Here is a 14405-nt window from a genome sequence, read left to right as displayed (position 1 = left end):
AATAAAAATAGTAATGATGTAGGTATCATTTTGTAGCATACTGAAATACAAAGAAGGATAGATATGTTTTAATGTATTGCACTAAAATAATACTTATTCAAAGTAAAACTGAGTTAGAGAGATATGAAACTGGTTCCGTTACAGTCTCCCTGATTTTGGAATTGCTACATTCAAATCATCATCCAATGGCAATGCAAAAATTGTATATTTCATCCATCTCTTTAACCACAGTACTTCATTGTGTATGTAAAATAACATGTGTGATTTTCCCAGTTGTAAATGTATGTCAGGTAATTCCATAAATAACTATGGGATCTTAAATCAAGTATACATATACAGGAAAGCAATGGTTATTACCTAAAGTAGTTGAAGTTATGACACCTGGTATACCCAAAGCTTTGTTTTCCTTCTTGACAGCATTGCTTGATAGCAAGTGGCATAGAATTGTGATTCTCTGTTCTTGCTCTGAATTAGTAAGTACCAAGAGGTGACCTTTTGGTAACAAGCAGTGATTCTTAAACTTTTTATTTTTATTTTATTTTATTATTATTATTATTTGGCACAGAGGATGAGTAGTGGGATTTACATCTCCTTTCGAGATCATTATGAAAACTATCGAAATATGAAGTGGCATGACTGGAGAAGATGGTCGCTGTGCATGGGGGTTGCTGAAGTGCTGAGCGTGGTGCTTAGAGCAGCAGCTTTAATCGAGATTTCGCGCAGTTTGTAAGAGCTCCTTTCACTGTTAATCTGTAGCGGACCACTTTGCCAAGCAGCAGAAAGAACAAAGAGATCGAAAAAGAGACGCTTGGCTCCCGGACGCTTTGCCGCTCAGAGCCGTGGGCGCTTTGCTCCCATCTGCTTCCTCTTTCGCTTCGCTCCTGGCAGAGAAGCTGAATGTGTAATCAGCAGTGGATTGTAAGTACCCGAGGCAAAGAAAGCTCAGTGCGCCCCGCCTTTCTTTTTCTTTCTTTCTTTTTTTTTTTTTTTTGAATATTTTTTATACAGGGAGAGTTTGTGGATTGGGATTGTTGGCTGGGCTGTGGTTTCTGTGCCGAAAAACCACTCCGCGGGAGCCGCCATTTGCTCTCTGATTGCTGTCTTGATGGCTCTGTCTACATTGTCCGGCAGCTGCATCTAGAGGTTGGAGCTGGGCTGCGTGCCGAGCCCTGTCCTCCGAAGGCTGGACCATGGCGTTGAGTGCCTCGGTGGCCTGTTCGCCGCTGCACCTTCGGGCAGAGCCTGCTCTGGGGTCGTTCTGCATCCCCCTGCGAGGGGACCCATGTTCCAGAGGAGGGGGCCTGAGAGCCACGGAGGCAGCCGCTTGGGCCCCGGGGGCCGGGCACCAGGCGCCAGCGCCGCTACGGTGGCGGACGAGCATGGCGCCCTTGAGCGCGGCCCCGGGGCAGAGGCGATGGCAGCAGGGTTTAATTTCTAGAAATCTGGACTGGAAACAGAAGCAGCAGTTTGTATAATCCCAAGAACTTGCTTATGCCAAGAAGCTGTAAGGGCAACATGAATATCATTGAGGAGATCTAACATGGCAGCAGGAGGGGAGAGATCAAGTCTCTGACATCTTCAACTGCGCGGGCATAGGGAGCTGTAAATTGTATAAATGCTGTTTGCTCAGGATCACTAGGCAATGCTGAGCTGACGTGGATCTGGGGCGTACAGTCTGAGCCCCTCAGAACACACACACCTAGCCCGGATCGGCTGCATTCAAGCTCCGGTTCGCCTGCTTCTCTTGACTCAGCACTAATGATCCCGCTGAAATAACTGGTTGGCCCTTATGAACTTACAAAGGTAAAAGCCAACCGAGCCTTCATAGGCAGTGGCCACAGGATTGAAACGGGGATTGGGAGAGACATTCAGGACCCACCCATTGCATTGGTCACCCGGCAAAGGGAACGAATGGTCACCATTTGCATGGGATACCACCTTGGCAGAGAACTGACGTCATGGGTGGAGGAGATAACTGCATTGAAACCAGTGTGACAGGGCTCCCAGGAGCAGCAGACCTGGCGTGTAGCCAGTATTGTGGTGAGCATCACAGGTGAGCGCGGCCTGGCTTGAGGAAACACAAGAGGCACTCAGGATTGGAGACCCGCCCAGTCTGTGAGGAAGAGCTGCTGCACAGTGATTGGTTCCCACCTATTGAGAGGAGAAGCTTGACCCAGTGGGCACAGCTCCACCTACTGGAAGAGAAATTAATCAAACTCTATGACTGCATTTATTAATATTATTATTATTATCATTTTTTTTTCTTTTTCTTTTTCTTTTTTTTCTTTCATTTTCAATTTTGTTGTTGTTGTTCTTTAACTTTTTTTTAATGTTTTTAATTTTTTTTATTTTTTAATTTTATTATTATTATTGTTTTTTTTAAATTTTAATTTTCATTATTCTTATTATCATGATTATTTTTATAAATTTTTTTTCTTTTCTTTCTTTCTTTATTTTCTAATATTTTGTGTGTGTTTTGTTTTTGTTTCTTTTGTCTTTTCATTTCTTTTCAATTTTCTTATTCCCCCTTCCATGAATTCTACCTGCCTATTCTCATTCTCTTTAGTGACTTCTTCCCTTCCCTTCTAATATCTTTCCTCCCAAGCATCAAATAAATTTATAAGAGTAAACAGTAACTCAGCAGTCAAACAGAACAAGAAGTAACATGAGCAGCATAAAAAAGCAAGGAAGAAAAGGAGTACAAACAATGAAGGACAGCCTAAATATTCAGGCGGACCTAGAGTCAGCAGAAAAATGGTCATATAAAGAACTCAAATGGTCATATAAAGAACTCAAGGAATACCTTAGACAGATGGAATGGAACCTTAAAGAGGATACGAGACAGCAAATCCAAACAGTGAAAGAACACTTTGAAAATGAATTACATAAACAGATAAAAGAAGAAGTTAAGCATCTTTATCAGGAGATAGAGATTATAAAAAAAATCAAACAATAATTCTAGAAATGAAGGAAAAGATAAACCAAATTAAAAACTCAATTGAGAGTATCACTAACAGAGTGGAGCAAGTAGAAGCCAGAACTAAAGATAATGAAGACAAAATATATCATCTTGAAAAGAGCCTAGCCAACTCAGAAAGGCTGGTTAAAAATCACGAGAGAAACATTCAAGAGATATGGGATAACATAAAAAAACCAAACCTATCAGTCATCGGGATAGAAGAAGGTACAGAGATTCAAACCAAGGGAATGAGTAACCTGCTGAATGAAATAATTACAGAAAACTTTCCAGAAATAAAAAAGGAAACGGATATACAAATTGTAGATGCATACAGGACACCGAGCACACAAAATAACAGTAGACCAACGCCAAGACACAGTGTTATGAAGATATCCAATATACAGAACAAAGAGAAAATATTAAAAGCTACAAGAGAAAGGAGGCAGATTACATTCAGGGGTAAACCAATAAGGTTAACAACGGATTTTTCATCACAGACGCTGAAAGCGAGAAGATCCTGGAACAACGTATTTCAAACACTGAAAGACAGTGGATGCCAACCAAGAATTCTGTATCCAGCAAAATTAAGCTTCAGGTAGGACAACGAAATAAAAATCTTTCATGATAAACAAAAGCTAAAAGAATTTGCAGCCAGAAAACCAGCATTGCAAAGCATCTTGAGCAAAACACTACATGAGGAAGAAATGAAAAACAATAACCAAAACCATCAGTGGGAAGTGCCTCTATAAAAACAGAGGGCGGAGGGAAAGCTAACCATGGAGAAACAAACTAAATTAAATAAAAAAAAAAAAGAAGATAAATAATCAAACATGGCTGGAAGTACAAACCATATATCAATAGTAACTCTAAACGTTAATGGCTTAAACTCTCCAATAAAGCGACATAGGCTGGTAACATGGATTAAAAAAACAAATCCAACAATATGCTGCCTCCAGGAGACACATCTGATTGCAAAGGACATACACAGGCTGAAGGTGAAAGGTTGGGAAAAAATATACCACGCACACGGTCCTCGTAAGCAAGCAGGGGTGGCCATCCTCATATCGAATAAAAACGACTTCAAGACTAAGTTAATCAAAAGGGATAAGGAAGGACATTATATACTGTTAAAAGGAACCATTCACCAACAAGACATAACAATTATCAATATTTATGCACCAAATAATGGTGCTGCGATGTTCATAAAACAAATTCTCCTCAAGTTCAAGAATCAAATAGACCACAACACAATAATTATGGGTGACTTCAACACACCTCTCTCACCATTGGACAGATCCTCCAAACAAAAGTTGAATAAAGAAACTATAGAATTCAATATCACAATCAACAACCTAGACTTAACTGATATATAGAATATATCAACCATCATCAAGTGGATATACTTTTTTCTCAACAGCACATGGATCCTTCTCAAAAATAAACCATATATTATGCCATAGGGCAACCCTCAGTAAATATACAGGGGTGCAGATAATGCCATGCATTTTATCTGATCATAATGGAATGAAACTGGAAATCAATGATAAAAGAAGGAAGGAAAAATCCTACATCACATGGAAAATGAACAATATGTTACTGAATGATCAGTGGGTTACAGAAGACATAAAGGAGGAAATCAAAAAATTCTTAGAGATAAATGAAAATACAGACACAACATATCGGAATCTATGGGACACAATGGAAAGCAGTTTTAAGAGGGAAATTCATCGCCTGGAGGTCATTCCTCAAAAAAAGGAAAAACCAACAAATAAATGAGCTCACACTTCATCTCAAAGCCCTAGAAAAGGAAGAGCAAAACAACAGAAAATGTAGCAGAAGGCAAGAAATAATTAAAATCAGAGCAGAAATCAACGAAATTGAAACAAAAGAAACTATTGAAAAACTTAACAAAACTAAAAGTTGGCTCTTTAAAAAAATAAATAAGATCGACAGACCCTTAGCCATGCTAACGAAGAGAAGAAGAGAGAGAACTCAAATTACTAACATACGGGATGAAAAAGGCAATATCATAACAGACACTACAGAAATACAGAAGACAATTAGAAATTATTTTGAAAACCTATATTCCAATAAAATAGAAGATAGTGAAGACATGGATAAATTCCTTAAGTCATATGATTTGCCCAGACTGAGTCAGGAGGATACTCACAACTTAAACAGACCAATATCAATAGATGAAATAGAAGAAGCAATCAAAAGACTTCCAACCAAGTAAAGCCCAGGACCGGATGGGTATACAGCGGAGTTTTACAAAACCTTTAAGGAAGAATTAATACCAATACTTTTCAAGCTATTTCAGGAAATAGAAAAAGAGGGAGCTCTGCCAAATTCATTCTATGAGGCCAACATCACCCTGATTCCGAAACCAGACAAAGACACCTCAAAGAAAGAAAACTACAGACCAATATCTCTGATGAACCTAGATGCAAAAATCCTCAATAAAATTCTGGCGAATCAGATACAAAGGCACATCAAAAAAATTGTGCACCATGATCAAGTAGGATTCATCCCTGGGATGCAAGGATGGTTCAATATATGGAAATCAATAAATGTTATTCACCACATCAATAGACTTAAAGATAAGAACCATATGATCATCTCAATAGACGCAGAAAAAGCATTTGACAAAGTACAGCATCCCTTTATGTTCAAAACTTTAGAAAAACTAGGGATAACAGGAATTTACGTCGACATTATAAAAGCTATCTATGCTAAGCCTCAGGCTAGCATCATTCTCAATGGAGAAAAATTGAAGGCATTCCCCCTAAAATCTGGAACAAGACAGGGATGCCCTCTATCACCACTTCTATTCAATATAGTTCTCGAAACACTGGCCAGAGCAATTAGACAGACGAAAGAAATTAAAGGCATAAAAATAGGATCTACATACTGTGGGGTTGGGCTCCAAATTCCTCAATAGACACCCATAGCACAAAAGTTAATAACAAGAATCAACAAATGGGACTTACTTAAACTGAAAAGTTTTTTTCTCAGCAAGAGAAACAATAAGAGAGGTAAATAGGGAGCCTACATCATGGGAACAAATTTTTACTCCTCACACTTCAGATAGAGCCCTAATATCCAGAGTATACAAAGAACTCAAAAAATTAAACAATAAGAAAACAAATAACCCAATCAACAAATGGGCCAAAGACCTGAACAGACACTTCTCAGAGGAGGACATACAATCAATCAACAAGTACATGAAAAAATGCTCACCATCACTAGCAGTCAGAGAAATGCAAATCAAAACCACCCTAAGATACCATCTCACTCCAGTAAGATTGGCAGCCATTATGAAGTCAAACAACAACAAGTGCTGGAGAGGATGTGGGGAAAAGGGTACTCTTGTACATTGCTGGTGGGACTGCAAACTGGTACGGCCAATTTGGAAAGCAGTATGGAGATTCCTGGGAAAGCTGGGAATGGAACCACCATTTGACCCAGCTATTGCCCTTCTCGGACTATTCCCTGAAGACCTTAAGAGCGTACTACAGGGATACTGCTACATCGATGTTCATAGCAGCACAATTCACAATTGCTAGACTGTGGAACCAACCCAGATGCCCTTCAATAGATGAATGGATAAAAAAAAATGTGGCATTTATACACCATGGAGTATTACGCAGCACAAAAAAAATGACAAAATCATGGAATTTGCAGGGAAATGGATGGCACTAGAGCAGATTATGCTTAGTGAAGCTAGCCAATCCCTAAAAACCAAATACCAAATGTATTCTTTGATATAATGAGAGCAACTAAGAACAAAGCAGGGAGGAAGAGCAGGAAGAGAAGATTAACATTAAACAGATACATGAGGTGGGAGGGAAAGGGAGAGAAAAGGGAAATTGCATGGTAATGGAGGGAGACCCGCATGGTTATACAAAATTACATATAAGAGGTTGTGAGGGAAATGGGAAAATAAACAAGGAGAGAAATGAATTACAGTAGATGGGGTAGAGAGAGAAGATGGGAGGGCAGGGGAGGAGAGATAGTAGAGGATAGGAAAGGTAGCAGAATACAACAGTTACTAATAGGGCATTATGTAAAAATGTGGATGTGTAACCGATGTGATTCTGCAATCTGTATTTGGGGTAAAATTGGGAGTTCATAACCAACTTGAATCTAATGTATGAAATATGATATGTCAAGAGCTTTGTAATGTTTTGAACAACCAATAAAAAAAAGAAAACTATCTAAGAAAAACACACATAAATGAGCAATATATATTTTGTATCCGTGAAAGAGTTTATGTACTCCTTAAAAATGATCTGTAATATATAATCACCCAAACATCATATAAATTGAAATCTATTCTTAATGTCCAAAGATCAATCTTCATTCTAATACAATAGCTGCATATATGATGAAATGGGAATCCTCTCAACATAACACAGAGTATATGATACAGACCTCCCAAGGCCTAATACATAGGCTGAAGACAGATTTTTCTAGGACAGAACTTAACAAATCTCCCCCAAACTTAGTAACTTAGGAAGTTTAAGGGAATATCAAGATTTCTGTAAGCAGAAGTGAAGGAGGAGAATTAAAGTTAAGACTGTAGTCCATGGAGAATCAAAGACCTTCTTTTTTAGAATGGCAAATGACAGGTAGCTTTTAAGCATTCACTTTGAGGTATTAAGTAATATGCTATGACCTTTACAATTGAAGTGTAAAACCAATTTCTAAAAGCAAAAGTTTAAGTTACATTTCTGAATGATATGAAATACTGTGCTACAAACTTTAAAACTAAGGAATAAAATTGAATTTTTAAAAGCAGACATGTAAGTCACATTTTAAAACAAATATACAATAACTAAACCAAATTTTTTCTACAAAAATAATATAAACATTTGGAAATGGACTATGGAACTAACCTTCACCAAGTATTAAACAATATATATATTTAAATAACCCTTTTATCATTCTTTATTAGCAATTTATCAAGATAAATAAGAAAAATAAATGTGTAAATATTAAAAATAAAATTGAGTTTGGATTGATTTACATAAATATATAACATAATTCTACTTAGGAATTCTCAATGTCTACCTAAAGTTCAGCAGAATAATAATAACTGTGATTTCATACTGTGTAAATATCTACTATCAAACTATTTTATATTTAAGCACTACTGATAATAAAAGCTTTCCAAGAATATTCTATTCCTCAGTGCCTCTCTGATTTTGCATATATTGTCTTCTGTGCCTGGAACATGCTCTTTTGACATATCTAAAGAGAAAAGTCCTATTATTCTATTGTATTTTAAAACAAAGACTTTGTGAAGTTTTTCTGGTGCCCTTTGACTAACTTAGGGATTCCTTAATCCATATATCTTGGTACCTTTCATCTATTCCCAGTACAATAATCTTATTAAAATTAAAATATTTATATTAATTTTTTATTATTATATTGGTACATATTTGGATGTACTTAGTTTCATTTTTGAATTCTCAGATCCTGTTATAGTTTAGGTAGGTGATATCTCCCCACAGTGCATATTTAAGACAATACAAGAAAATTTAGAGGTGAAATGACTGAGTTTTGACAGCCTTAACCTAATTGGTGCATTAACCCAATTGGCTGGATTACCTGGGTAGTAACTAGGTAAGTGGGAGTGGCTGGAGGAGATGAGTAACCATTTGTGTGCCATTGGGGTTCATATTTTGTCCCTGGTGAGTGCACCAACCTTTACTAACCCTATGTACACCAAAAGAATGTGCTGTTAGAGTAGCCTATGTCCATCACTATCCTTGATCCAGTTTGGAGAGAAACCAGGAATATATGCCAATGTATTAACACAGTAAAAGAACCAGCCCATGCTGGGCCATATGCCACCCTGGCTTCTGTTGCACAGTGCCATCTTCAAACCATATCCATCCTCAATCTCATAAAGAGGCTTTGATTACCATTCCAGCCTGGGAAGATGCTTATTGTACCCACCCACTTCCCAGGACTCTGGGAGGCTGCTTACTGGCTCTCCTAATCAACCAAAGGACTCAAAAAGCAACATGGATTTTTGAAATAACCATATCAGACAAAAAAAAATAATGAAGAAAGCTTCATGAAATACAATTAAACATATTTTAAGTATTAGTTTTCCAGAAAGAGAAAAGAAAGGAAGGCATAGAAAAACCTATTTAATGAAATAGTCAGTGAAAATATTCCAAATCCTAGGTCAAATACAAACATCCATGAAGCTCAAAGAACCCCAACTGAATTCAGACAAAAAAAGGTCCTCTTTGACATATTATAGTCAAACTGGTAAAAGTACAACAAAAAAGATATTCTAAAAACAGCAAACAACAACAACAACAAACATCAAGTCAAATATAAGAGAATCACAATTGGACAAAGAAATTTCTCAGCAGAAACATTACAGGTCAGGATGATGTATTCAAGTTTAAAGGAAAAAACTTCGAACCAACAATACTATAACCAGAAAGTCCATAATTCAGAAATAAAAAAGAAATAGTCTTTACAAGAAATAAAATACTACCACCAGACCATCCATAAAAGAAATGCTTAAAGAATCTCCACATCGAGAAGCAAAAGGAAAGTAACGACCCTATGGAAACATTTGAAAATATAAAATTCAACATATAGCTGATACACTGAGAAAGACAAGAGAATCAAACCTTATCAATATAGAACATCATCAAACCACAAAGAGAAAAAAGGCTATACAAAACAACAAGAAAAAAATAATAATGAAATGACAGGAGTTCTTACCTATCGATACTAGCTTTGAAAGTAAATGGATTAAAATCCCCAATGTCAAGTTTTAAACTGACTAAAAGGATAAAAACATGAGAACAAATGATATGTTATTCCCAAGAAACACATTTAAACAGTAAAGACTCACAGAATGAAAGTGAAGAGGTGAAAACAAATATTTCACACAAATAGAAACCAAAATCAAGAAGGAATAACTATACCTATATCAGATAAATTAAACTGTAAGTTTAAAAAGGTACAAAGATGGGCATGTTAGTGGTATAGCTCAAGAGTAGAGCACTTTTTTAGCATGGGTTCAACCCTCCTAAGAAAAAACACTGTAAGCAAAGACAGATGAAATCACTTTTAATAATAAAGAGATCAAGACAAAAGAAAACATAACAATTGTAAATATATATGAACACAACCACTCAATCATGTAAAAAAAAAAAAAAAAAAACATTAGTGATAAAATCCAACACAGTGATAGTTGAGGATTTCAACACCTCACTTTCATCAATGGAAAGATTATATAATCAGAAAAATCAACAAAAAAATCATATTTAAATGATAGGGTAGACCAAATAAAACTAAGAGAAATTTAAAGGACATTTTATCCACCAGGTACAGAGTACAGATTCTTTTCATAAGCACATGGATCTACCTTGCTCTTAGATAGTCAGAATTAATATTATCCAAATGACCATAATGCCAAAAGCACTATACAGATTTAATGCAATTCCAATCAAAATTCCAATGACATTCCTCATAGAAATAGGAAAAGCAATCATGAAATTCATCTGGAAAAATGAGAGACCCAGAATAGCTAAAGCAGTCCTTAGCAGGAAGAATGAAGCAGGTGGCATCACCATACCAGACCTTAAACTATATTACAAAGCAATAGTAAGAAAAACAGCATGGTATTGGCACCAAAACAGACTGGTAGACCAATGGTACAGAATAGAGGACACAGAGAATAACCCACAAAATTACAATTATCTTATATTAGACAAAAGTGCCAAAAACATGCATTGGAGAAAAGATAGCCTCTTCAACAAATAGTGCTGGGAAAACTGGAAATCCATATGCAACAAAATGAAATTAAACCCCTATCTCTCACCATGCACAAAACTCAACTCAAAGTGGACCAAGGACCTAGGAATTCAACCAGAGACTCTGCATCTAATAGAAGAAAAAGTAGGCTCTAATCTCCATCATGTGGGATTAGGCCCCAACTTCCTTAATAAGACTCCAAAGTACAAGATTGTGTCTACCTACAACTAAAAGTACATTTATATTTAAAGAAATATTAGAATTCTCCTTTTTCACAAAAAAATGTACAATGGTAAAAGAAGCATGTTCTCCAAAAAGTGCAATTTAAACTTACTGAAGTCATAAGGGTATAAAAAATACATAAGATCAAATCATAATAAGAAGACTAGTAATTTATCAGCCTATAAGTTCAGAAGCAACTTTAAAAAAGGAAAAGTATGAAAGACAAATGTTTGTTCAAAAACTTTTCAATTATCATATTAAGAAGACAAAAAAATAATTACAGACTCAGTTCTGAACATAAAAGTTACTTTGTAATGCAGATTGTATGTATTAGGGTGAAATTTCAGGCAATATTTGAATAAACATTGTTAAATCTATAAATGTTTTCTAATAACATTGAAAATGATTTTACATAATAAAGACTATGATGAAAGATATCTATAAATATCATATTAGATTTATAAACACTAATGAGAGTATCAATTATGAAGTATACATCACAAAATGAAAAAAATATAAATTTAGATTTTCTGGCATTTATTATTTGTGAATAGTATTAAAACAGTTATTAAAAGGAAAGAAAAGTATTCAGCTAAAGATCTGGTATGTCATAAACTTTGTCCAGTCCCAACCAGTTCTCCATTTGCAGGATTTGCCTTTCTTTATCCAGTCTACTCCCTAAACCTTATAAATATCCTCCTTTGACTTCTGCCTTCTGGAATACTTGAAAGATTCTAGCAGATTCTCACTTTCTGAAGTTAAGTCTATTCAATCAGTTTGTTTAATCATCAAGTATTAGAGACCATTATTTGGAGGAATCAATAGCCAACAATTAAAACATCAACTTTTTGATTATTCACATATTTTTATTTTGTTTCCTGATATTATGTTATAAACCTACCTGTGACAGACACTGAAAAATGACTTAGATTATGAAATTAAAATAAATTGAAAATATATATTCAATAAAATAGGCTTGTAATTAACTCCAAAAGGAACATCTATTTTGCACTCAGAATTGACTTTTAAATTAATTATTTAAAAACACTGTTAAATATTTAATTCTCAATAGTTAGTATGGCAAGAATGAAGGAGTTATTTCATCCTAACTCTCATAAAAACAATAAAGACCTATTGCAGAAACATATTCTAAAATTCTGCAAGTTTAAACAGACCTCCTTCTTATAATTAAAAGGCTCATTATTTAAGAGATCCTTATTTATTACAGTCAAAAGTGCAGTATTCACATTTAATAAAATATAATAAAATATCAATACTCAACTTTATTCAATCCCCTAGGCTTTCTTCTAAGCCTTTTAATAGCATCTGATTTTAATAAATATTAGGGGGTTATAATACAAAACTGTAACCAATTTTAAAACTTGGAGAAATATAAATAAATTATATCTAAATGCTATAGAGGACATTCGTTGATACATATTATTGAACTCAAATAATTCTCTAATAATTCTTTTTAAAATGTCAAATATATCTTGATAAATCTTCCTTGAGTAAAACAATTTGATTAGCCACTAATATGAAAAAAATAGGAGAATAACATAATGTATACATTTTCGGAACTCTCTGGAAATCATTCTATTCTTGTGTCACTGCTAATAGTACGATATCATTGACAAACCTCATATGATGCTGGGCCAGGAGTAATCTCCTTGGTATCTTCAAACCTCTTTGATGCTTTAACAAATAAGGGTATGGGGCAAGATTTCCTTAAAACAGGATTGTATGCTGCAGGCCCTGGAGAAAAGGAAACATAAAAATCATAATAAAGTATGTATTATAAAATTATTGATTTGAGTCATATGTATGTTATTCTTAGGTTGGTACTCTTAATGCATAAAGTTAGGAACAAACAATGTTGAGCCCATTCTTTCTGAATACTTAAAATCATTCAGTTCAGGGTTTTGAAACATAAAGCATAAAATGGTGACATCTAATTAAATGTAACTAAATGTAATACAGCAGCAATTTCCAAGAAGTAGAAAATAATACTTCCACAAGATACATATATATCATTAAAATAACACATAACTCCTTTATTTCCCAAATGTTCATTTACTTTTTCCATGAGGAGGTAGTTTTTTGAGTTTCATTTGGAAATATGAATAGGATTTTTAAGGCAGAAAGGTGATTTAACAACACTCTGAGATTTAAACATAATAGGAACCAAGACACAAAGATGAAAATTCAGTGGAAAACTGGATGTAGTGAACACATTGAGTGGAACAGAGTCTAACCCTAAATAAGATTTTTATACATAAAACAATGGGTTTCAAATTGTATTCTATAATGCCCCAAAATTCTTTGAAAGTGACCAGAACAGGTTTTGCAGGTGAAGCCCAAGTAAAAAGGTTTGAACTACTTTTATTCAAAACATCTCTAGAGTTAATGTTTTCTTGTGTACAACTCATGTAAGATTTAACAAAAGATTTATAGTAAAAAACAAAACAAAACAAACACACAAACACGTGCACACACACACACACACAAACAAATAACTTTTGAGAATCACTTCCATTGACAGTGGGCAGTTCTTAAAAGTTTTAGATGAAAAGAGATTCATGAAGAAAGTATTAGTTTAAGAAGTAAAATCAAGCAGTACTTCATAGGATATGACTTCAAGATGACTAGTTTCAAGAACACTAATAATATATTTACAAACATTGGTAAGAGAATGGAAGAAAAACTCAAATTGTCTAAGAGAACAGACATTTAGTATGAATAATGATTCAAAAAGGATAAAAATGAGCAGTGGCTATTAAAAGAGTAGTACTGTGACAACAATAAGAAAATACATAAAGAATACAGTACTGTAGGAATATTATGAGTTGTGTTTCAATTATTTTGGAAAAAAATAATAATGACATGATACCCCAAATAGTAATGTTCAGAAGACTATTGGAGATTGTTTGAAAAGCTTTGCAGAAAAGATGGTATGGAAGAAAAGAATGCAGCTAGCTGCTTAGTCAACTTTAAATTTTCAGTAAATGAAAGAGTAATGAAAGGAAAAAAAAAAAAACAAATACAGACTGAAACTTTCAGGGCTATATATCAGAAAGGAAGAGAGAGGGGGCTGGGTTTGTGGCTCAGTGGTAAAGCACTTGCCTAGCACATGTGAGACACTAGGTTTGAAACTCAGCACCACATAAAAAAAAAACAAATAAAATAAAGGCATTGTGTCCATCTACAAATAAAAAATATTTAAAAAAGAAAGAATGAGAGGAGTCAAAGAGGAAGATAAAGCAGTGAATAGAATCTGGCTAGTAAAACCTCACTGAAACAAGATAGGGAGAATTTAGGTTTTTTCCATTCATAGTTTAACTAACATTCATTGAGTGACTATCATATTCCAAACCTGGTATTTTGAGAAAGAGTGAGAGGTCTACCAAATCAAATGTTTCAAGAGAAAAGACTT

General features: G+C 34.8%; 1 protein-coding gene across 1 annotated transcript in view; it reads right to left on the bottom strand.

Moving 5' to 3' along the window:
• Positions 1 to 14405, bottom strand: part of Stpg2 (sperm tail PG-rich repeat containing 2) — a 567583-nt gene that overhangs the window by 204441 nt on the left and 348737 nt on the right. Inside the window, exon 12 of the mRNA XM_034636578.2 lies at positions 12612 to 12727. Coding sequence (XP_034492469.2) covers positions 12612 to 12727 — 116 coding nt within the window. The remainder of the gene's footprint in view (positions 1 to 12611; positions 12728 to 14405) is intronic.

The sequence above is a fragment of the Marmota flaviventris genome, chromosome 7 (assembly GCF_047511675.1).
Source record: "Marmota flaviventris isolate mMarFla1 chromosome 7, mMarFla1.hap1, whole genome shotgun sequence".
In the NCBI taxonomy this organism is placed as follows: domain Eukaryota; kingdom Metazoa; phylum Chordata; class Mammalia; order Rodentia; family Sciuridae; genus Marmota; species Marmota flaviventris.
Note: the sequence above shows the minus strand (reverse complement) of the source record. Positions and strands in the feature narration are given on the sequence as shown.